Source organism: Aplosporella prunicola (genome assembly GCF_010093885.1).
Source record: "Aplosporella prunicola CBS 121167 unplaced genomic scaffold K452scaffold_12, whole genome shotgun sequence".
NCBI lineage: Eukaryota > Fungi > Ascomycota > Dothideomycetes > Botryosphaeriales > Aplosporellaceae > Aplosporella > Aplosporella prunicola.
Window position 1 is genome coordinate 857,367 of NW_022983540.1, and position 23,572 is coordinate 880,938.

General features: G+C 56.0%; 8 protein-coding genes across 8 annotated transcripts; 6 read left to right on the forward strand and 2 right to left on the reverse strand.

Annotated features, from left to right (window-relative positions):
• Positions 1-944: 944 nt before the first annotated feature.
• K452DRAFT_287456 (uncharacterized protein) lies at positions 945-2,797 on the forward strand. The gene is made up of 2 exons (XM_033540476.1): positions 945-1,550; positions 1,643-2,797. The coding sequence occupies exons 1-2, from the start codon at positions 1,432-1,434 to the stop codon at positions 2,616-2,618; spliced, it is 1,095 nt and encodes a 364-aa protein (XP_033397951.1). The 5' UTR covers positions 945-1,431; the 3' UTR covers positions 2,619-2,797.
• Positions 2,798-3,965: 1,168 nt separating this feature from the next.
• Positions 3,966-4,792, forward strand: K452DRAFT_271087 (uncharacterized protein; the record flags this gene model as incomplete). The annotated part of the gene is made up of 3 exons (XM_033539016.1): positions 3,966-4,233; positions 4,313-4,502; positions 4,599-4,792. The coding sequence occupies exons 1-3, from the start codon at positions 4,093-4,095 to the stop codon at positions 4,790-4,792; spliced, it is 525 nt and encodes a 174-aa protein (XP_033397952.1). The 5' UTR covers positions 3,966-4,092.
• Positions 4,793-5,108: 316 nt separating this feature from the next.
• Positions 5,109-6,071, reverse strand: K452DRAFT_271090 (uncharacterized protein). The gene is made up of 3 exons (XM_033539017.1): positions 5,934-6,071; positions 5,361-5,861; positions 5,109-5,312 (listed from the first exon to the last, which is right to left on the reverse strand). Exons 1-3 carry the CDS (start codon positions 6,007-6,009, stop codon positions 5,164-5,166), a joined length of 726 nt encoding a protein of 241 aa, XP_033397953.1. The 5' UTR covers positions 6,010-6,071; the 3' UTR covers positions 5,109-5,163.
• Positions 6,072-6,635: 564 nt separating this feature from the next.
• Positions 6,636-7,515, forward strand: K452DRAFT_351152 (uncharacterized protein; the record flags this gene model as incomplete). The annotated part of the gene is made up of 3 exons (XM_033545697.1): positions 6,636-6,793; positions 6,871-7,147; positions 7,186-7,515. 3 exons carry the CDS (start codon positions 6,636-6,638, stop codon positions 7,330-7,332), a joined length of 582 nt encoding a protein of 193 aa, XP_033397954.1. The 3' UTR covers positions 7,333-7,515.
• A 974-nt stretch (positions 7,516-8,489) lies between these two features.
• On the forward strand, positions 8,490-10,078 carry K452DRAFT_308612 (uncharacterized protein; the record flags this gene model as incomplete). Its single annotated transcript, XM_033543169.1, has 2 exons — positions 8,490-8,852; positions 8,918-10,078. The coding sequence occupies 2 exons, from the start codon at positions 8,490-8,492 to the stop codon at positions 10,076-10,078; spliced, it is 1,524 nt and encodes a 507-aa protein (XP_033397955.1).
• Positions 10,079-12,124: 2,046 nt separating this feature from the next.
• Positions 12,125-18,488, reverse strand: K452DRAFT_250163 (uncharacterized protein). Its single transcript, XM_033538167.1, has 5 exons — positions 18,381-18,488; positions 18,194-18,335; positions 14,002-18,144; positions 13,669-13,956; positions 12,125-13,623 (listed from the first exon to the last, which is right to left on the reverse strand). Exons 1-5 carry the CDS (start codon positions 18,386-18,388, stop codon positions 12,436-12,438), a joined length of 5,769 nt encoding a protein of 1,922 aa, XP_033397956.1. The 5' UTR covers positions 18,389-18,488; the 3' UTR covers positions 12,125-12,435.
• Positions 18,489-18,653: 165 nt separating this feature from the next.
• K452DRAFT_318525 (uncharacterized protein) lies at positions 18,654-21,244 on the forward strand. Its single transcript, XM_033544165.1, has 3 exons — positions 18,654-19,219; positions 19,274-19,512; positions 19,557-21,244. The coding sequence occupies exons 1-3, from the start codon at positions 18,776-18,778 to the stop codon at positions 21,235-21,237; spliced, it is 2,364 nt and encodes a 787-aa protein (XP_033397957.1). The 5' UTR covers positions 18,654-18,775; the 3' UTR covers positions 21,238-21,244.
• Positions 21,245-21,560: 316 nt separating this feature from the next.
• Positions 21,561-22,800, forward strand: K452DRAFT_227355 (uncharacterized protein; the record flags this gene model as incomplete). The annotated part of the gene is made up of 4 exons (XM_033536892.1): positions 21,561-21,773; positions 21,826-21,905; positions 21,953-22,510; positions 22,560-22,800. 4 exons carry the CDS (start codon positions 21,561-21,563, stop codon positions 22,798-22,800), a joined length of 1,092 nt encoding a protein of 363 aa, XP_033397958.1.
• Positions 22,801-23,572: the final 772 nt, after the last annotated feature.

Below are 23,572 nucleotides of genomic sequence, written 5' to 3' on the forward strand. Positions count from 1 at the left end.
CGCACTTCTGCTATCGCGCCTCTGAGTTCCTCCGCGACTCCTTGTGTTAGCGTCCGCACACTCTGCTGGATGCGGTCAGCGCCTAACTGGCTGTACAAGGTATTCGGGCGTCGGGGGACCAGCGCCTCGACTGCGCTGTTGTAGTCGTAGCGGATGGTGCGGCGGCGGCATTGTGGTGGTGGTGGCGGCGGTTGAGGGCTTCGGTGACGATGGGTCAGGCGATGGCGGATTCGTCTGGCGGAATGGATGTGGGACGATGTTGGTAACTGGATATTTGACAGAGGAGAATATTCTAAATACTATTCACCAAAATCAATCATATATACGATTGATAGGAGTGCGGCGGCGTGAGGGGCAGGAGGTATAGCATGCCAGAGCTCGCATCTTTCACGGCGCTCACTCAGAACGGCCGTGTTTTCGCTTTAATCGCTCGAGTGGCAGGAGGAAGGACTTCGTAGTGGTGGTTGAGATGATGATGCTCCTGTTTACTTCCCACCTTCATACCCACCCCGCCTTCGCCTTCGCCCCGCCGCCGCACGCAGCGACCACTCTCACAACCCCACGCCACCCCTCGATCCCCTCCTCCGGAAGCTCGTAAGTCGCACGCAACACGCAGCCCGCACGAGCTTCCCCTCCCCCGCCTCTCACCGCAAGGCTAGCGTCGGCAGCTGTCCGTGGCGCGCCCGTGGCGCCGCCTCCGTCTCCCCCCTCCCTTCCCCGCGCCCGCAACCGCGCTTCGTCGCGGCTCGCATCGCCTCATCCCGTAGCCGGCTGACCTCACCGCAAACCACCGCTCCGAACCGCCCTGCTTGCAAGCCCCGAAACAGGCAACGCTGCCCCAGTGCGCCAAAAAACGCCAGCGCCAGCACTCCCTTTCCGGCCTCCCAAGTCAACCCTGCCCGTCCCGGCCCGGCTTCTTTTCGTAGAGCTGCGTGGCTGCACATCAGAGACCTGTTCGGAAGGTCGTGGTTACTCGGTAGGGTAGGTTGACGAAAGGGAGGTCGGGAATGCTTCTCCACATGGGGTAGCGCTGCGCAGTTCCTGCGGGGAGAAGGGCGTTACGTAAGGCGTGCCCTGCATGTGCTTCGGATGGGCTGCCGGTGAGACCTGCTACCGTGCTGGTGCTGCGTCGGGAGGGGAGCCGCACCTACCTGCGTATTGCGTAGGTTGCTAACGACGTGGGAGTAGAGACACGCTTCATTATCATGTCAAGCGTAGGGCGCAAGCGGGGCGGGAGCGCGAGTCATTGACGTAAGCTCAGGAATATAAAGGTAGGTGGGCTCTTCAAGGTGCTTCGGTTTCTTGACTCTCCCTATTCTTCTCTCTTTTTTTTTTTTTTTTGCTCTTCTTTTCGAACGAGGAGTCTATTTCGACGACGACCTACCTACCTATACACCTCCACTACCTTCACCAGAAATAGAAATAGACACAATGGGCTCCATTGATTCCGCCACCAACACCACCGCTGCCATGGACATCGACCCAGCCATGCAGCCCTGGGTCAAGACGCCCCTCAAAGAATCCAGTGCTCTCTCCCGCGCCGCAGGCTGGTACGGCCTCCTCTCTTCTGTCCCTCTATGCCACCACTCTCCTACTTCGTCCAAATCCACCCTCCACTCCCACCAGTACTAAACCGTAGAAGCAGAATCCTCCTCAAGCTCGAGAACCTGCAGCCCAGCGGCTCATTCAAATCCCGTGGCATAGGCGCCTACATGCTCTCGCGGCTGTCCATTGCGCCCGACCCCACACAAACGCACTTCTACTGCTCCAGCGGCGGCAACGCCGGCCTCGCCTGCGTCGACGCAGCCCGCCGCATGGGCCGCCCTGCCACCGTCGTCGTCCCCTCCAGCACCTCGCCTGCAATGGTGGCCCGCGTCCGTGCAGCCGGTGCCCACGAGGTCGTGGTCCACGGCGCCAACTGGGCTGAAGCAGACGCCCATCTCCGCAAAGACATACTTGCCGCTGACGCGGCAGGCGTCTACGTCCCCCCGTTCGACGATGCCGCCGTCTGGGCCGGCAATGCAGGGCTAGTAGACGAACTCAACACTCAGCTTAACGGCGAGGCCCCCGACGCCATCATCTGTAGCGTCGGCGGCGGCGGTCTCCTCATTGGCATCGTGCAGGGCCTCGCCGCCGCAGGCTGGGCGGACGTCCCCGTCCTTGCGGTCGAGACAGCCGGCGCCGACTCTCTGGCCGCGAGCCTGAACGCTGGCAAACTCATCACTCTTCCGGGTATCACGTCGATCGCGAAATCCCTCGGCGCAACCCGCGTCGCGTCCCGTGCCTACGAGCTCGCGCAGCGCGACGCTGTGCGCAGCGTTGTTCTCGATGACGCAGAGGCGGCCATGGGCTGCTGGCGCTTGGCCGACGATGAGCGCTTGATGGTTGAGCCCGCGTGCGGCGTCAGCGTCGCGCTCTGCTATGATGGGAGGTTGGAGCGCGCGCTGGGACGCAAGTTGGGCCCGGATAGCCGCGTCGTCGTCGTCGTTTGTGGTGGCAACGATGTCTCGGTTGAGCGGCTGCATGAGCTTCGTGGCTTGTATGGCCCGCGGGTGGAGAAGGGCTTGCCGCACCAGGGGGATGTGCCGAGCGCGCAGACGGCGCCGGTGGTGGTGTAGGTTGGTGTGGGGAAGGGAGTAAGGGTTTGAGTGTAGCTAGAATGCGTAACTAATGATACTTGATGCTTCTTCTATCATTTGCGTAACTAGGGGTACGTTGTTATAGTCAATCTGCCAGCCAGTTACTTTACTATAGCTCAGTTAGCTATACCTAAGTACCCATCAGGGCTCAACAAGCTCCATCCCACCTCACATCACCATCGTACCTTAGGTACAGCGTCCTAAGTGTTCAGAGACCTTATGTTAAAACCTACCTACCTTACAGCGTCCAGGGCGGTTGGTGACCCTGTGTCAAATTCAAAACCTACTAGAAAAACGAAATCAACACAGGTTATAAGGTAACACGTATCTTCCTAGTTAAAACAGTCTTTTTCTAAAAACACTTCATAGACGGATTTCTTGAGCGGTTTTGGTATAGGATTTACAAAGAAAAGAGGTTCCTAAGTAGTCAGCTCGACATTCTAATATAGATTTATCTTTCTAACACGATTTTAAAAAAAAGAAGGTACCTAGATAAGTACTAAATGGTTTTGGGTTTCAACATGGGTTTATTCTTCTAAAACGGTATGAAAACGGTCAGATATTTCTAAATAATATGACAGTTAGTTCTAATTTAACGTTTGTTCAATGAACAATTGTTAAACCTGCATGCTATCTTTCAGATTGTTCTTCTTCCCTAGGTTCTTCTCCTCTTTTTCTCTCTCTGACAGTTTCCCAACCAGCTGAGCGTTCCTCCCGTCTATTGGTTGGCATTCGACAAAGTCGAAGCTGCGTTGCAAGTCGCAATACACCGTGCCTACCCTAGCCTATCCACCGTGCGGGTGCCTACCCTACCACAAGGCAGACACTAGATCACCTGGACAAGTTGATTTAGATCTCCAGGCAGGCGGACTTGGGCATGTAAGCACCTAGGTATATATGTCTTAGCCACGAAGCTGGGGAACACTGTTGGGTTTTATATACCGTCATCACCATCACCATCACCATCATCATCATCGCCACCAGCAAGAAAAAACAAAATAAACCCCCATCGCACTACCTACCCCCTACCTAAAATCCCTCAAACCCGTATTGCCCACCATCCGGATATACCGTGACATTGCTCACCTCGGCACACCCCGGGCATCTCGGGCCTCGGGTCTTTCGGAAAAACACCCTTCCCCAGGTAGATCTCGCCCCCAACCCTCTGCATTAGAGACACAGAAAATCAACACCGGGACAGGTGATAAAGGCGAGATGAGCGGCACTGTTACGCCGTGTGGCGTGTGGTGATGTGTGGCACAGAATCTTTTGGATATATATACTGCGGAGTGGGAGCGCACAGTACGAGTTAAACAATACATTCTACCGACAATCATTACACGCATCCAAACTCAATCGCACTTGTTAGTGAGACTTACTGTTTGGTTTATACCTACGACCTGTCTATCTCTACAATTGGTTCAGTTCGTACGGCTTGATTGAAAAGCACAATATGGACGCAGAAACGCGCGCTCACTTCGCCAAAGACCTGCAGGACGTGCACCTCATCTACGACTACAACATCAAGCACACGGCCGACGACCAGGACCGTGAGCCCGAGAAATGGCGCTATGAAATGTGGATTCAGTGCGAGGTACGTACACACACCCTTATCACTACTGTACGTCCTTATGTCTTGACGTTGTCACTGATACTAACCTCTACGAAAACAGGACCGCATCGTCTACGCCATCCACGGCGGCCCCATGGCTGGCCGCCGCAACTTCCAGACCTGCTCCTACCAGTGCATCCGTCCGGGCGAGCTGTGGCAGTGCAACTGGCTCGAGGAGACCGGGACCGTCTGTTCCTGGGTCTACGATATCCCGCAGAGCCGCATCACGACTTTGATTGCGTTCTCCAAGGGTGCGTGCTACACTCCTTTCCACCAACTTCCCCTTTCAAGAAAGTCCTTTTCAAAGAGTTGAGTTCGGGAAAAGAGTGTCTCGTGCTAACGCACAGCAGGCCACTGGACCAACCCCATCGCCGCCCACGGCGATAAGCGCAATGAGGCGGACTTTGCGCGCTGGCGCGACTTGGCCAAGATCGGTACGCAGACGGACCGCGTCATGCTGGCCGAGCAGGCAGATATCATCGAGCGGTTTTATGGGAAGGGTGAGTTGGAGCCTATTCGGAGGGAGTGGGCGACGCTATAGGTCGTGAGTTGGGTGGATGGGAGAGAGAGAGAGAGAAGGGTTTGTAGTGGTAGTGGTTTCGTTGGTTTGCGCTTCGTGGGTGAATTGGTTGGTTTGTGTAACATGATGGAGGAAGTTAGGTAGAAGCGTTGTGTGGTCATTACAAACTTTGCAGAGTGAGACAATGTGGTATTTGTGTTGAAGAGGATCTAAGAAAGTAAGCATGGATCGGATAAGGTACAATCCGGTATAAGCAGCGTATATTGCACATTTTGTACAATGATTGGACATACCATTTTATTCATTTCTGCGTCAGTCGTCTATCTACAGCAGTAAGCCACCTTCCCAGATATCAAATCTGGCAATCTCTACGAGAGCCCTTCTACGCACGTCTAGTGGTCATCACGCTCAAGCCACTTGGCAGAAGCCTTGTAGATGTCGTCATAAGCCTTGTCAATAGCCACGATGCGATCATATAAATCCTGGCCGATACGCTTGCAGAATTGCAAGACGGAGACGACGACAAAGTCGGCATAGCAAACTATATTTCATCAGCACACGCACAACTCAACTTCCGTAAGCTTCTCACCCTGCTCGCCCAAGAAGAACGGTCCGTCATTCTCCTTCAGCATCGCGGCGACCTTCTCCAGTGGTGCCTTCGCCTTCTCCCACGCCTGCTCCCCACCCCTCTCCTTCTCGAGCACATCCAAAGGAACACCAAAGTTCTCCTTGCGGGTGCGATAGAAGTACTCGGCGCTGCGCTCGTTCAGGAGCGAGCCAGGGACACGGGGGATCAGGACGAAGCGCAGCGCGCCCACGGCCTCGGGGAAGATCTGGGCCAGCTTCTCGCTATAGCCCGAGTCCAGGTGCAGCGACGGCTCCGGGTACAGCTCCTCGAGCTTGGGGGCAATTTTGGCGCTGTCCATGATGACCTCGCCCGACGGCAAGCGCACCGCGGGGATCGTGTAGGGCGTGTCGTCGTCGCCGGGGTTGGGCGCCAGGCCCGTCGCCTTGAGCGTCGGCGCTACGTCTGGATATTCAAGCCATTCGGTCTTGTAGTCGACGTTTTTGTAATTAAGCGCCAGGCGCGCTGGGGGCGGGTTGGTGAGTCGGCTGTTGGTTCCAGATTGCTGCGGGGCGGGGCGGAGCGCGGCTCACTTACTCTTCCATGGGTTATACGACCATGCGGCGTTGCGACCCTTGCTGGGCAGGTCGAAAAGCGTCAGTTGTTGCGCCATGTTGCGGTTGTGCTTGGTGAGATTTTGTTGCGGGTGTTTGTACTTGGCTACCTCCCCACTTACGGTCTCGTTATCACGTCAACGGCTGCGGGGTAAGCTTATGTGATTTATGTGATGAATGAGGTTCGAGTCAGGGTTCCACTTCTCCGCCCCCGGCGCGCTGAGAAAGCATCCTGCATATTATTGCTTCCTGCCACGCCACCTGCCATCATTTCCTTTTGCGTGTGATGACAAAATGTGGCGCGGATCCTGGGTTGGGGACGGGAACCCGACGCAAGGGTCGCTGGGCGTGACGACCAGACGTGCCAGAGTCGTTACATTATTTGCCCACACCAATGCGGCCTTTAGCCACCGTCAAGCTCATGATGGTTAATTTCTTGTTTCTTCTCTCCCAGATGCGCCACGAGCTTAACTCTTCGGTAGCTGAACTGATGAGCTTCGGGATGTTCTTCAAGCCATGAGCGGGATCTTTCGTTACCTTTTGAACGTACTGTGGATATAAGAAGCCGTAGAAGTAGGAAGGAAAGTGTGTCTATAGAGTACACTTCCAGCGACACCAATCTTTTTTTCAAAGCCCCGCGTCAGCAGCCAGCCCCAGCCTGAGCGCCTCCAATCCCAAGTCCAAAATGAGAGACACCACCCCCACAAACGGTCCCACACACGACCAGTCTCACTCAGCAACGTACTACCCTGCCTGGTACCTTGCCCTATACGATGTCTGGGTTCTCTGGTTCTCCAGCTACTGGGTTTTCGGCTGCAGCATAAGCAGCTACCTACTCCCACAGTTTCGAGCCAACGTGGGCGCGAACCACCTCGACATCGGCGTCGGGACGGGCTACTATTGTACCTGCGCAACGCGAGGATCCCTCCAACGACGCAACTAACGCTGATGGGCATTGAACGCGAGCCGCTGGAACTGGCGCGGCAGCGGTCGCAGCGCCCGGACGCCCGCACCGTCTGTGCGGATATTCTCGACCCGCTGGAACTTAATGGAGCCCGTTTTGACTCCGTCTCTATGTACTATTTGCTGCACTGCGCCCGCGCGCCCGTGCTCGAAAAGTGCCGTATCTTTGAGCGGCTGAGGCATGTTATGACGCCTGACGATGTTGTTCATGGAGCCACTATGCTGGGCAAGGGCGTAAGGATAGCTACATTGCGGCATTTTACCGAGAACAGTACTTGCGGCGGGGCTTCTTCTACAATAGAGAAGACAATGCGTACGACTTTGAGAATGCGCTAAGGCAGAATTTTAAGATGGTTGAGACAAGGGTTGTAGGGTCTATGCTCATCTTTAGGGCTGAGAAGCCCAAGTTTGCTGATTGAGATGTTGGTCTTGGGTTGGCGAGTTGGATGTACGTAGTAGTGGGTGTTGTCGGCTGACAGATGAGGGGGGGTCACGAAGGGAGTTAGTAAGTGATCGGGGACCGCCCCACCGGGACGAAAGAAGCTAGGTATCGATTGTGCGACGGACGGCAAAGTGAGGAGAAGGGGGGCACGGGGGAGCACAAAGGGCAGGAATTCCTAGAGGTGGGGAGGCAAAACAAAAACAAATCCAAGAGTGGCCAAGAACTGACGTGGTGGGTGCGATCTTCGATTTCGGCCTTCTCGCTCCGGGGGTGATCGGTCAATCATATAGGCGTGTTATTGTAACTTGGAGCCTGCGGGGACGACGACCAATCTCGGATGAAGAGTGCTTCGGCAATTGGTGAGTGTCATGGTGGTAGTCACGTACGAGGCTAGTAGTAAGCCGACGCCTGCAGGGACGAGAGACAAGACGGCTTGGCTTTGGGTACAAGCCGTGCGAAAATGCGGGGGTGTCATAGATTAGACGGAACGATACAACAGTAGGGACGAGCGCGACTTTGCGAGACTGGAACGGTCGTGAACAGATGAAGCCACGTCTGACACGATGGAAGCAATGGCCTGATGGCTGTCTTCGTACGAGTGGTAGGCAGATGCAACGCGCCAAGCCCAAGGTTCGCAAAGGATCTGCCCGAGCACCCCCACAGCTGCCTCAGGTTGGTCGAAAAGTCTGGAGCAAGTCGTCACCCGCACGCGCAATCGCAACCGACTCTGTCTTGAGATAAGGGGTTCTGCTAGAAATTGGACAGAGGCAAACTAACCTCTGGACTCTTTGACCCTGCGCCATGGCGGCACGCTATCACCACTGGTCAGGGGCTGTGGCATTCCCGTCGTACTCGCTAGCTTAGTCGGTAATCTATGTGCTCCTTTAATGGTTGGCGCGCGATAATTATATCCTTGAGCGCAGGGCTTAGCGTCGACGGCTGGCAATTTCAGGCCAAGTCGCCGGCGCGGCCATGGGGGCTCCGGAGCTGCTGTTGTCTGCCCGTCTGCCTGCTGTCCCTCCTAAATAATAATACCGTTGTCCGCCGCCGCCCTCCGCCCGTAACCCTCTCACCTTCCTTCTCTCTCTCGACCTCCTCCCACTCTCGCTATTTTCCCTCTCCCCCAAGCTTGCCATGTTGCCCCTCCTCTCCTCCCAGAGGGCAGCAGGCCTTGCCGGCGTCACCCTTATACTTTTCCTGCTGCTCGGCTACACCACCTACTCGTCGCGCGCCGCCGATCCCGTGCCCTTCACCTACACCTCCACCCCCGGCGGCAAGCAGTCCTCGCCCGCCGACGGCTGGGAATTTGACACTAAACGCGACTCGAAAAACTATGGTCTCTCGCCCGAGCAGTGCGATGCCGCCTTCCCCAAGCTGTGGAGCGAGCTCAACCGCTCCGTCGCCCACCGCAAGAAGGTCGGCAACATCAAGCCCGACGATCTCGACATTGGCTGGAAGATTGACGGCATCGTGAGGGCTATGATTTATGACCGCCAGGTGAGCAAGCCCAATTGAATCCCCGCATCGCCTGCTGCGTTGGCTGACGTGTCTGTCCCCGGTAGCTTTACATCCTGGGCGCGCGCGGCGTCCGCAGACGCGACTATCGCCAGCGTGCAATCGGCGTTCTCCAGTCTATCCAGCGTGCCATTACGGCCTATCCCGGCCACATTCCCAACGTCGAGTTTTCTTTTGTCGTCGACGATGGCGCCTACTTTGCGACCTACGGCAACGAGACGCAGGCCACGACCTGGGCCTTGACTCGCGAGCCGCAGAACGAGAACCTCTGGTTGATGCCCGACTTTGGCTTCTACAGCTGGGAGGGTCCCGCCGGCGAGTACAACGCCCTTCTCAAGGCCATCGAGCAGGATGAGATCCCATTCGATCAAAAGGACAAGCGCGCCATCTGGAGAGGCGCCAAGTCGCCCGCCGGTCCGGTTGCCGTCCGCTCCGACCTTCTGAAAGTGTCCAAGGGCAAGTCCTGGGCCGACGTTGAAGAGATCAAATGGGGCGGCGACGATGGCCCGAAGGGTCCCAAGAATCTGGTTCCCATGTCGAAGCACTGCAAGTACCTGTTCCCGGTGCACACCGAGGGCCACACCTACTCTGGCCGCCTCAAGTACCTTTTGAACTGCCACTCGCTCACCGTCATCCACAAGCTTCACTGGGCCGAAAACTTCCACGACCTGCTGATCCCGTCCGGCCCGGAGCAAAACTTTATTCAGGTCGAGCGCAACTTCTCGGACATGCAATGGAAGATGGAGTACTACCTCGAGCACCTCGATGAGGCGAAACGCATCGCCGACAATAGCGTCAAGACCTTCCGCGACCGCTACCTCACTCCGGCCGCCCAGGCGTGCTACTGGCGCAAGCTCTTCGCCGCCTGGAGAGAAGTCAGCTTCGAGCCCGACTATTACATCACCGAGGCCGATCTCGTCGAGCAGACGGAGAAGGACCTGAAGAAGGCCAAGCAGCGTGAAGAAGCCAAGGAAAAGGAAGACGCGAAGGAGCGCGAGAAGGCGAAGGAGCTCGAAAAGGCAAAGGAGCTGGAAAAGGCCAAGGAGCGCGGAAAGGCCGACGCTAACCCCAACAAGAGCGCCGAGAAGGAAAAGACGCACACGATCCCGCGGTCGACGTCGGGCCAGCGGTTGATTCCGCGCGGCATGCCGTACGAGACGTTCCTGCTGCTCGAATCGTACCCGGAGAGCCCGTGGTACAACTCGTGAGCTTGATGCATCGACAACACTCAGCAATGCGACATGATACCCATAGAAAGTTTTCTCCTACACGTCCCAGTCGCCCGATTTTTTGTTCCCGTACTTATAACGCTGTCGCGAAACGAGATCTGCGTCTTCACCCGACCACAAATACACGTACACCCATCCTTTACGCTGGAAATCGACGAAAGAGCATACGGCAACAACAAACAGCGGCGGCAGCAGCAGCAGCCGCAAACAACAAATAGCAAGGGGTCAAGCGTAACCACGGCTCGGCTCGCGATCCGCACCACGCCATGACGTACGTGGGGATCCGGCATTTAGACTCAAACTAACGGACCTCGCATCCGGCCGCGGCATCAACGCGTACGCAACACGATATCTACCTGGAGCGGATATACATTTGGCGGTAGTGCGCATGGGCTACCCCTCGATAATGCTGCGTACGCGTACACCGGCCGCGCAGCTGTTGTTTTCGTTGCTGCTGATGCACATGCATTTCTCCTGACACCAAGTTACCACTGCATGGCTTGCTTGCTTCTGTGTGCACAGCGGCAAGCGGAGTATGATGCATATTTTCTCGGTTTTTCCTCTTAAAGCGATTGATGCCTCACGTGCGGCGGGAGAGGTGATTGAGATCAGTTCTGTTCGGCACAAGAGCTTTTTTTCCTTTCCTCATTGTTTTCCGTCGTTTGTGCGTTACCTTCTTCTTTCTTCTTTTTCTGAGCTTTTCCCGCGAGTGAAAAAAATGGAGCGATTGGGTTTTTTGTTAAACAGCGATTAAGGGCGTTTTATGGAAGTTTTTCTTTTTCCTGTTTTTGTCTCTTTTTTTGCGCCGATTTGCGTCTTCTTTGCTTCTTACCTATTTTTCGGTGTTTGTGCCTGATGGATTATACGGCCGTGAGGTGAGGGAGGGGTGGAGGAGGAAGGAGAGCAGTGAGACTGAGAGGGCGATGGGGTGGGAGGAAGAGTAATTGATTGATTGATTGATTGATTCTTTGAGTCGTTTCAAGAGGTCATGCACACATGTATATCCTCGCGCGAGTAATGCGGGGTTTGTTTGTTTGCGTCTACAAGTTTACTACCCTTCTACGTACAGTACGTTTACGTTTGTATGTACCTATGTGCCTGTCTGTCTCCGCCTTGCCTGTCTTGTATTGCAAGCAGATACGCACTGAGCAGGCAGCCAGACAGTTATGAAGGATGAAAATAGATAATAATAATTACTGCCTAAGTACGAATAGAATGTGAATATCCTTCACACGTATTTTTGTTCCTACACCACTTCTACCACCACCTCGCTACCATCTCCACCCTTTCCCATTTACAGTTCGTCTCGTGCGTACCACCCACATAAAACCGCGCGTCATGCCGCGTAACCACAGCCGCCGTCGCATGCGATGGCTGAGACACGCAGGCACGCGTCGTTGGCCGTTTAAGTGGATTTGTACGCAGTAAGGCGCGCGTGGCGGTGGCGGTTGGGCGGGGGCGTTGGCGTTCGGGAGTGAGACAGGGGTGGGTGGGTGGGTGAGTGAGACAGGAGGTCGGGGAGTTGGGTATGCTGTGTGGGATTTGGCGGGTTTGGGGTAATAGGCTTACCTATGTGGGTGGATGGTTTGGCTTGGCTTGTACTGTAATGGCACGGAGTAGCGGCTAGGTAGGTTGGTCGTAGATATAGTGAATATAACTCTAAGGTTACTATCAATATATACTTTATATTTTCGTATATTGTTTATACTTATATATAGTATAGCATCTTTCTATCTTTATATAGCTATATAGTGCCTACTAGATGGAACGTAATGGTTTGTTGTTTATAACTGTCTAAGGAGTACTTTGCAGGTAGAGTGGATTTTATTTGATATGTAGTTGAGAGATGGACAAAATATTCGGGGCCATTCTTGAATGTGAGGTCTAAAACCTACCCCTTTCGGACCTCCTTCTCGGCATATGTGTACTCGCTACGAAGCAATCTTAAAGAACAGGCGGCATCTCGCATCTTTATGCATTTGGGACTAGTTAATTGAGCAGTTGTGTTTTTTACGTAGTGCTGTTACGCGCCTGTCTCTGGCTGAGCTATTACACACCCTGATTCTACAAGCCGCGTAGAACGGGGACTTGACGTTGCGCCTCCACGATATTATCCGTCCAAGAAAATCATCATCATCATCATCATACCGAGCGGAGTTACAGTTAACACCACAGGACCAGAGGATGCAGGTCGACGCAACTCACACCATCACCAGCCATGCTTGTTCAGCAGAAGAAAAACAATTAAACTATACTACAATTAAACAAACCGCACAGAACCCCAGCACCCAACACCCTTCTCTTCCCCAACCCCCACAACCACAACAGCACCACAACTAATACGGAATACCGTTCGTCAGCAACTGGAATCGATCGTACTGGCCCGTCGACAAGCTGTTATAGCTCTTCTTGATCAAGAAGCGCATGAACTCAGCCGCCTCGCGCTCCGTCTTGTCCAGCACGAAGCGCTCGCGGAAATGCTGCACCGTCTCGGGCTTGAAGCACGGCAGCCCGCTGTCCAGCATCACAATGACCAGGTGCGCCAGGTGCTCGCAGTGCTGCCGCGCCGCCAAGAACGCCTTGATGCACAGCTCCTCGAACCAGTGGTATGGCTGCGAGTCCGTCGACCCGCCCATGACCGCCACCATCTCCTGCGTCAGCTTGAACGGCGCCCGCTCGAACTTGATGCCGCCTGGCGCGATGTCGAAGCAGAAACCGAAATCGATGTGCAGAATATGGCCCGCGTCGTCGATCATGATGTTGCCGTTGTGTCGGTCTTTGAATTGCAGCAGGTACGAGATTATGCTGTACGCCGCCATTGACTTGACGAAGTTGTTGCGCGCTTCTTGGAAGCGGATCGAGTCCTCGCCGCCGTACTTGGAGACGAAGTAGTCGTACAGTCCGTTGACGGCTTCACGACCCAGCATGTCGCGCGAGATCGAGTTCGGCAGCACGTCAATGACACCGCAGCCGGGCGCCGTGGCCGTGACACGGTAGGGGTATACAAAGACATCGAGGCCGATGTCGTTGAAGATTCCGCGGAAGGCCGCGATCATCTGTAAGGCGAGAACGTCCTGGCGACAATCGTCTCCGACCTTGAAAATAGCCGACTGCCACACCTCGTACGTGTTTTCCTTGTCGCCGTCTTCCATGACCTCCTCCATCTGCTCGTCCCGAGATCCAATGTCGTTCTTTTCCTTGCGGATCCTGAAGGTTGCCATGTAAGGGGCCTTGGCGTGAGATTGAAGAGGCTTTCCGGATTTACGGTCGATGCCAACGACGACACCATCGGGGTTACTGGGCAGGTAAACGCCAACCTCGACCTTAATGTTGCGAAGTTCCTCTTCAATCTTTTGCTTCTTCTCCGGCTTGCTCTTCTTGATAAACGGCTTGAGCTTTCCGGAAATACCAGTAACTTCGTTGAAGAAAGAGAATTCGCGGTCGTAGAATTCACGGTCTTCGGGGCTGAAGCTAGTCTCGAGGGCGTTCATGACTTCATCCAGCGTAGGCTTGACCGGATCCGGCTAGATGGTGTTAGTTTTGTTATCTCAAACGATTGGGAAACTTACAATTTGCGAATCTTCATCCTTGAACGCGTTGGCCTTCATATTCCAGATGATTTGGTGAGCAAAGAGCTGCGAAAACTTGGCCGTCTCAATGATATAACGCTCGACGTAACCAAGCACGTCGTAACGAAGCGTCTGCACAATCTGTGGCACGTAAAAGAACGTGATGTCCACAGAATGGCTCTCCAAAGCTCTCATCGCGTACTGAATGATGAAGGGGTGGTTGCCGTACGCGGGCAAGAAGTACGTGACGGCAGTGATGGGGTTGACCGGAGCCCAGTACATCAAAAACTGTTGTTGTTAGATTGGTTCTTCTCTAATGTTGAGATGGCTTACCTTGAGCTGCCACGAAACATCGTGGGGAATAGATGGACCCAGCATGATTTCCAGGGCATCCGGATCGTCGATAACCCTCTCCGGGAAGTTGACTACCAACCACCTGACTTCGCTGGTAATCTTGGGAGACTTGAATCGATTGGCCAGTTGGATAGCCAAATGCGGGTGCTCCGACCAAGCAGTCTTCAAGTGTGTAAACAGGACGGCATCGCTCGGCTGCTTGCCTGTGTCGCCAGGCATGTAATCGAGCCTCTTGTTCTGGTTGAGCGGGTAGAGCCACACCATCAAGTGAGTGTGTTCAGTGGCAAGCAGCAGCAAAAGCAGTTCCTGCTTGCCCTGCAGACTCTTTCGAGATCCCTGAGCGTGGAGGCCGACTGCAGCGACGTTTTGCAGAGCGGTCTGGATGTCAATGAGGAGTTGAGTCTCCGCCTTGATCTGCAAACGGTTGCCACCGTAAGACCACCTCGGTCTCAACTTGAACCAAGCGAGAGCAGCCGAAAGGATCCTGTCCTTGAGTCTCCACTGCGCGGCCGAGTTTGAGCCGGTGCTGTACTGCAGGATGCGCAGGCCGAGAAGCACAACGTGGTAGTGAGCCTCTCGGGTCAAGGGATGGTTGGTGGTGTGGCTCATGGCAGCCAGCGTAATGTGCATGAGACGGTGGTACACTCCCTCAACGTGCTGACTTCCGAGGCGGGTGGCGCTAAAGTGGCTCTCGAGGAATTGCAGTAAGCGGAAGTGTGGGGCAATCAGGTTGTAGGCTTGCTGCTGGCGCTTCTGGTTCATCGCGCGATCAGAGGGAGCGAATTCCTGCTTGATGTAGAAGGGGTCGAGGTGACGGAACGATTCGTGGAACAGGCCCATCCTCTTGCGGACGGACTTTTCAAAGTTCTCCGCAATCTCGACGAGAATCCTCGACTCCATCCGTGGGTTCTCCTTGATAATGCTCATCCACAGGGAGATGCCCAGCTTGATTGATTGCTTGTTGAAGACGGCGAACGGGATACCGACAATGTGATGGACAATGGCACACTCGTCGCTCTGGCTCCGGCAGAGAAGAGCTGCGGCTCTCCGAAGGACATCGCGAAGCTCGGCGATAGAGACATGTTTGCGGCTAAGAGTGCGCTGCTCCATGTCTGCGAGAACTGCCCTGGCATCTTCCATACTGCGGCCGCTCCCAACGCTCCTGCGCATGAGAGGATCCGCACCATTTCCGAAGCGCAACCATTCTTCGTTGTGGTCACCAATAGCTTCGACGTACCGATACTCTTGGCGGTTCGTGTATTGCGCGATAAAGTCCGATGCGGTGTTGATGTTCAACTCCTGTTCCTTGTCAATGGCGCCCAAGCGCTGATCCGTTGAAGGAATGACCGAGCCCATCTCCAGAGCAAAAGACCTTCCAAGAGAAACATGGCCATAAGCGCCATCGTCATCATACTCGGACAGGTAGGTCTGCAGCAAACCCTTGATGTCGAGAGGAGCGATATCCATAACACTCAGCACCCACACCCTTGCTCTGTTCTGAAGCTGGATCAAAGTCCTGCGACGGAATTCATAGTCATCAGACAGCTCAAGAGTAATATCCTCCCGCGGCGACTTGAAGGTGGAAGTCCAGATGTATTCGTCAATGTCACGTTCGAGACAACCGGCCCACATCATAGTCAGGAGCTCCAGGAGCGCAAACAAAGATGTCCTTTGGCAGAGAGCCGACGGAACTTGTCTGATGATGAGGTCAGCGCACAGTATGGCCACTCTCTGGGCTTGCGCGATCCTGTGACAACAGCCCGTGAAAATGATCGCGAGCTGCCGAGCAACATACGGCGCAGAGAAAGATTCAAATCCACCTGCAACCGTCTTCGCCAGGTATGAACGGACACCTGCTTCGGCAATGGCGACCATGCAGTTACCCATCTCCTTGCCGCGCAGCTTGGGGTCCAGAAAGTACGCCAGCGTCTTGGTGCAGTCTCCAGCGCTCGCACGAAGTCCTTCGACAAGGTGGACCGTGTTCAGGAAAATAACCTCGGGGTAGCTCAATGATTTGATGTCGCCTTCGCAAGCGGGAAGAAGCTCCATCAGACGACGCTTTTGCTCGACAATGTGCTCAGCATTCTTGCCGCGCCTGAGAACCGTGTTGAGCTCGACATCACTCTCACGCAAATCCGTGCGGCTCTCAGCGACCAGGGGTCGGCTGTACCGCGCCAGGATGCGAAGCTCGTTCAAGTGCTTCTTGCCCAACGGCGACGTCAGGCTGAATCCGTGCACGGCTACGTTGAACCAAGCATCGCGCTGCAAGTTGATAAAGGCCTCGTCATCGGGATACCTGTTGGAGACTGCCGCGTTGGTGGAAGCGAGAATAGCCAGGGGTCCCAGTAGCTGAGCAATTTCTTGAGCGGCCACTTCAGCATCAGCCAATTGCGAGGCTTCGGCGCCATGCACGTCGCCCTTGCTGACGATGTCATCGAGCATATACTGCAAGTAGACATCGAACGAAGGCTGGCCAACCTTGAATTCCATTGACAGATGAGACCGGCCTTTTCGCACAGCGTCGAGCAGCGTCTGGTTGTCTTGAACAATGGCCTCCCTTGCGAGCTTCGAGTACAGCTTGAGAAGCGCCCTCAATTCACCAGCGCCCGTGTGCGCGCCAAGGAGAGCAACTTCGGTGATAAGCTTTGCGTCTACGGAAATGCTGACCCTTCCGATCTTCTGAACGAGCATAGACAAGGCCAGCTCAGAAATCTTCTGATCCTTGCAGCGGCAAGCGACTCCTACGATGGTCTGGATGACCGTGGAATAGACGTGGGATGGCTCGTCCACGTCAGCAGGAGCTAAGGAGATCATGCTTCCGCCTGTTTGTTGAGTCTGCAAGCCGCCTTTTACGGTACCGTTTGCATGGGTGGAAAGGTTGGTTCCCGTCCGCTCCGGGGCTGTTCTGCCACTAAGGACGTTGCCAAGACTGTACAAGGTGGTGATCACGGCATCCTGCGGCAGAAGCATGAGGACGCTGGCCAGGCACTCTGCAGCAACAGCGGATATTCCTTCCTTGAGTCCACCTTGAACAATGACCCTAGGCAGGGAGCGGCTAAGGTGGGAGGCCGTTGTAGGAGACGATTTGCCCAAGACAGACAAGCTCTTCAAGACGGTGGAAGCCAGGCTCTCGTCGGCAGCAAGGATGTCGTCGGACAAGGTTGATTCCAGCCACTCGAGCAGTTTCTCGGCGTCAGCTACCTCCTCGCTGAGAACAGCGCAGCAAAGATAGGTGGTTAGGGCATCGGCCATTACTACGTGAGCCAAGTGTTGCTGCCAGACGGTTCCCACGCGTTTGACGTATTCGGAGTCAGCGTGGAGTCTATCCATCTCGTCTTCGGCCACGCCGGCGACGCAAGAGAGAAGCGATTCGGTGGCCATATCCAGAGGTTTCTTTAACGGTTCCTCGGATTGCTGGAGGCTGTCCAGCACGGACTTTCCTGAAGGAGCATCGGCTGGTGCGGCGACGACGGCAGTGCAGGAGACTACGAGGCGCATGTAGCCGTGCTGGAGGAGCATTGCGCCCAACGGTCGTCCAATCGCAGCGTAGTGCTTAGTGTAACGACGCCAATCTCTCAGAGCTCGTTTGGCGGCATTTCCGTAAAGTACGTTTGAGATGGATGCTTCCAGTGCTACCATGAATCCTTCGGAGAGGGATTCGCGCAGAGTTTGGATTAGCTCAAGCATATCAGCGGGCTGCCAAAAAGAGGCGCCCTCGGCCGCAGCGGTCAGGAAGCCCATCATGGACATTGACAGCGCGAGGACACGGCCAATGTCTCCGTCGGTGTTCTCCGCTTCTTCCCCTCTCAACTGCTCCGAAGCCACAGACGCAGCGTCCTGCGACCACTCCTGCACATAATTCTTGATCGCCTCGCTGGCTGCGCGTTTCAGGGCCGAGTGCTTGATGCCCAGAGACAATATGGCAAAGGTAAGGCTGCGCGTGAGGATCTCCCATGGCGAGGGGTCAAGGTCGCGGAGGAAAGGCGACGGGGCTATGGCCTGGGCGTGGGATTCTGGTAGATAGGGGGTGAGTTGGCCTAGAAGTTGCTCTGCCGTACCAACTTCGGCGACGAAGGGGGCGGCTTTGCAGAGAGCAAGGAGGGTTTCGAGCTCCGGGACACTCTGGGTAGAGTCAGCGGGTGGGCGGCCGGGACCGGAAGGGGAAGCGCACCATGGGAACTCGGGAGGCCCCACGACCGTCTACATTAGGGGGGCATAGCCGGTAGAGTTTGGTCAAGTCGGACTGGCCGGTCGCAGGCATGGGCGACTTGGCCGACAGCGACGCCAGCTTTTCGAGAGCATTGCGCCGGATGCTGCGACGGTCAGTCGGGTAGGGAGAGAGGGGCGGCAAGACTGACGTGCGCATGGTGGGCTAGCAGCGTCTGCGCGGGATGAAGGAATGACAGCGCGGCGCAAACAGAGCCGGGGAGCGGGGTGGAAGTGTGCAGCGAGCGCGGAGGTGTGAGATGATTAGGATGTAACTAACTAAATCTACGTAGCTGGATTGAAGCGGCGGGAGGGATCGCGTAGGACAAGGGTCGCGATCGGCGCCGGCGCTCGCTGGGCTCAGATGAATCACCCCGCGTCATCGCCCTTTTGATATTTGGCCCCGTCAAAATTCATTGTTCCCCCTCACCTGCACCACCAACGTCCCGCCGCCGCCTCAACAACAACACAATTCACTTCGCGCAGGGTCGCCTGCCCTTGAACGCCTGCGCCGACAATTGCTGCATAGCCCGAATCGACGTCCGTCATGTCCGCCAACGACCAGTCCGTCGACAGCTCTGCGCGCAGGGGACGTGGTAGAGGAGGAAATCAGAACGCCAACCGGAATGCCAACAGGAACGCGAACGATGGTGCGGGAGGCGACAGAGGTGGCAAGGGAGGTCGTCGCGGAGGACGAGGAGGTCGCGGCAATCGTGGCGGGCGCGACGGTGCCCAAGACGGCGATGGTTCCGCCAGAGCTGCTCCAGCTGGCCGAGGCTTTGGTGCCACTCTTACCGAAGATGGTGGTCCTACAGTACCAAAGGGAAAGCTGCCTGTCGCCGACGATGAGGACGTCGAAGCTGAAGTCTGCTTCATTTGCGCGTCGGCTGTCGTTCACCAGTCGGTGGCACCTTGCAATCACCGGACCTGCCACATTTGTTCGCTGCGACTGAGAGCGCTCTACAAGACCAAGGCTTGCGCGCACTGCAGGGTGAGTCACTCGTGAGTGTGAGTGAGTGCGCCACGATTGCTGACGGGCTTCTAGACCAGCGCCGATTATGTCGTCTTCACCGACGATGCCAACAAGCGATTTGAGGATTATGCCAGTACCGATATTGCTAGCACGGATTCGAATTTGGGTATCAAGTACGAGAAGGCAGAGATTTGCGACGACACCGTCTTGCTGCTGCGCTACAACTGTCCGGATGAGACTTGCGATGTTGCGTGCTTGGGCTGGCCGGACCTACACAGGCATACCAAGAGCGTACATCACAAGGTCATGTGGTGAGTACTTTATTCTTTGGTTTGGGGATATGCTAATTTTGTAGCGACCTTTGCACGAGGAACAAGAAAGTCTTCACTCACGAGCATGAGCTTTTTACTGTGGCCGAGCTACGCAAGCACGAAAAGTACGGAGACGACAACCCCGGCGCGATAGACCAGAGCGGTTTCAAGGGTCACCCGGAGTGTGGATTCTGCCGTCAGCGCTTCTACGGTGATGACGAGCTCTACACCCATTGCCGCGACAAGCACGAGAGATGTCACATTTGCGATCGCCGTAGCGGAGGTCGGCAGCCACAGTACTACGTTGATTACAATGCTCTGGAGCTTCACTTCAAGAAGGACCACTTTGTGTGCCCGGATCAAGAGTGTTTGGAGAAGAAGTTTGTCGTATTCGAATCCGAGATGGATCTGAAGGCCCACCAGCTTGAAGCTCATCCTAATGGACTCACCAAGGACGCTCGACGCGATGCTCGTCGTGTGGACATCTCGGGCTTCAACTACCGCACACCGCACGAGCCGGATCGTGGAGGAAGACGGGAGGGCCGTGGCCGTGGTAGAGGACGCGACCCGAATGCGGAGCCTTTACCGGTGTCATCTGCTCAGCCAATGCGCAGAGACGAGATTGCATATCAGAGACAGATGGCGATTCAGAGTTCACAGTCAGTCACGACGAGGACATTTGGCGGACAGCTCACCTCTACCGAGGCCTTCGCCGCCAGACCGCCTGCCAGAGCACAGGAACCCGCGACGGTAACGGCACCGCGTCCGGTTGACCCCTTCCCTGCACTTGGCGGCAATGCGAGTGGACAATCTACTTCGCCAGCCCCAAGCAGCGTCACACTCACACCGCAAGAGCAGGCCAGGAGGCTGCGGCACAGTGCGGTTACGGAGAGAGCATCGAACTTGCTCCGGAATGATCAGAAGAAGCTGGCAGAGTTCCGCTCGAAAATCTCGTCGTACAAGAACGGGGGCATCACGGCGCCCGAGCTTGTCGATACGTTTTTTTCGTTGTTTGACACGAGTTCGGCTGAACTGGGCAAGTTGATCAAGGAGCTCGCCGACATCTTCGAGATTGCTGCCAAGCGCGACAATCTGCTCAAGGCTTGGAGTGATTGGAAGGCCATCAATGAGGATTATCCGTCGCTCCCCGGTCCTAGCGGCGTGCCGGCCAACACTGCGGCGTCTGCATTGGGGGCCGGTGGGTCGCGAGTGCTCAAGCTGAAGAGTTCGACGGCGCAGTCATCACGGTCGTCGGTCAGCAAGCAGGGCAGCTGGGGCGCGACGGGCAACAACAGTCTGTTCCCGCCTCTGTCGGCAGCTACGGGATCGGGGGGACGGCGCACGGGCGGAGGCGGAGGCAGCGGCAGCAACAGCCCGTGGGCGTCTTCGTCGGCAGCGGCGTCGCCGGGACCGTCTCGCGTGGCATCTGCGACGTCGCTTGCCAAGAGCAAGGCCCCGGCGGGCGCAGACGCCTTCCCGGCTCTTCCGGCTGCAGCCAAGCCGACGACGACAATCTTCAGCCCGGGGTATAACGGGCGGGTGGTGCGCAACGTCAACAGCGGCGCCAGCACGCCCAACGCGTGGGCGGGGGCAGGTGGAGGAGGGAGTGGTGGAAGCGGTGTGGGCGAGCCGTTCGAGGCGGGCGACTCTGTGGGCGGCAACGTGGCAGGCGGCAAGAAAAAGGGCAACAAGAACAAGAAGCAGACGCTGTTCCACTTTGGGTGAGGGCAACCGTAGATAGTGTGTAGCAATAAAAGCAAGACTGAAGGCGGAGAGAGTGGCGAGTCAGGCTCCCGCCGCTAGCAGCCTCGTCCCCGCCTGCGACGCCCACGGTACTCTACCCGCACCCCAGCCCAGCCGCGCCGTGCGACACGGCGCGCGCCATGGATAAGAGCTTCGAGTAGGCCCCCCGACCGCGACTTTGTCTTCCACCTGCAATTCCACCACGACCAAAAATGCACGCGCGACACGACTTCCCTCGCCCCATACCGCCCGGCGTCGCCTACCCCGACCCCTCGCCCTCGTCCCAGGCCAACATGTACGCCGCCATGCCTCCAACCCAGGACTACCACCCGCCGCCCCAGCAGCAGCAGCAGCAGCAGCAGCAGCAGCAGCAGCAGCAACAACAACAGCCTCCTCCCCAGCCCCAGCAGCGGACCGATCATCTGATAGGCGTCAGCCATACAAAAGATGGCCGCCGCTACTCGTTGTCGGTCGAGCAGCAGCCCGTCCGCGCGCGCATGTGCGGCTTCGGCGACAAGGTACCCCCAAAACGCCCTCGCTCATGTTTGACAATTGCTGAGCTCCCTCCAGGACCGTCGCCCCATCACCCCGCCTCCCTGCGTGCGCCTGATCGTCATCGATGCCCAGACCAACAAGGAGATACCCTACGAGTAAGTCCAACTTGGCGCCTCGTGGCCTTGCTTAACAGGTGTCGCAGAGAGGTCGATTCCACCTTCTTCGTCCTCACCGTCGATCTGTGGTCCATGGACGGCATGAACGAGGTCAACCTCGTACGCGCCTCGTCGGGCGCCCCCACCGTATCCATTTCGACCAGCACTTTGACCTCGTTTCCGCCAACCGTCGACCGTCCCTGGCAAGATCCCGGCCCGTATGCCGTCAACCAGATGCGCGGATCCTACTCTGCTCCCGTCCCGCAATATGGCATGTCCGCCGGGCCGCCCTTGACCCAGATGGGCGGGTATTATCCGCATGGACCTACGGGTCCCGTCACTCCGCAAGCCATTCAATATCAGAATTATCCTCAGGCCATCGCCCCGCCCGGCTATGCCATGACGGCCAGTCAAAGTATGGGTGCTCAAAATATGGCGGTGATGCCTCCAGTGCCTGCTGCGCCCGCCAGCGCGACTGGCATGTTTACTCGTAACCTCATTGGTAGTTTAAGCGTCAATGCCTTTCGCCTGCAAGATCCTCATGGCCGTCCCGGGTTTTGGTTTGTGCTGCAAGATCTCTCGGTGCGCACCGAGGGCATGTTCCGGTGAGTTTGTGTTGTATTGCTGTGTATGTTTGAGCTGACACGGTTACAGCCTCAAGATGAACTTTGTCGACGTGGGTGCTGGTAACGGCACCAACTCTCTCAACACGGGCAAGGCGTCGGTTCTCGCGTCGACCTTTAGCGAACCCTTCCAAGTGTACAGCGCCAAGAAGTTCCCGGGCGTGATCGAGAGCACTGTGCTCAGCAAATGCTTTGCGACGCAAGGAATCAAGATACCGATTCGCAAAGATGGGCCCAAGCACGAGAGATCAGAGTATGAAAATGACGAATAATTCCAAGTTTAATGCGTTGTTTCTTGTTTTCTGGTTTAGGTCGAGAGTACGCTGTGAATCACTCATACTTTGAGCTAATCATTGCTCCCCTAGAAATGGCAATGATGCTGGCGATAGCTATGGCACAGCAACGCCAAGGACAAGAAAGCGGATGAGGGACGAGGACAAGGACGAGGACGAGGACGAGGACGACAAGTCGCAGGCCCTCGACTCGGACGGTGACGATCGCTCGACCTCGCTCATCCCGGAACCTTCCACATAGGCGAAAGCGCCTAGTACCCAAAGCCGGGAGCCCGACCGAGGAGTGGGCAATGACCCGCAGAGGGTGAAAGTGTATCAATTATCAAGCACGGAGTATCAAACACGGAGCCGGAGCGATAAAAGGATTCAGTATTCAGGTTCGCAAGGAAGATTCCCCTAGTTCATTTTGTTCAGAAAAAGAAGAATTGGCATAGAAGCCGGCACGTTTCCTGTGGTATTGTTGTTTTATTTTTTCTTTCTGTTTTGCGGTCGTGCTTGGGTTTTTTGCGGTCGTCGATCCCCCTCACCTTTATGACCGCCAGTACGCATATCACCCGAATACCCCTCCCATTAACTCACGTACTAAAAGTCTTTTATTCACACCGACGAAGGTAGCGGTCATGGTACGGAGAAGCAGCAATAGCAGCACCATCACCGCTCCCCCAGTCCCAGTCACAGCATCACCGCTCCCCCAGTCCCACTCTTTCCCCCTCCCTGCTGCAGCGTCCGCTGCTGCTATTACTCCACCTGC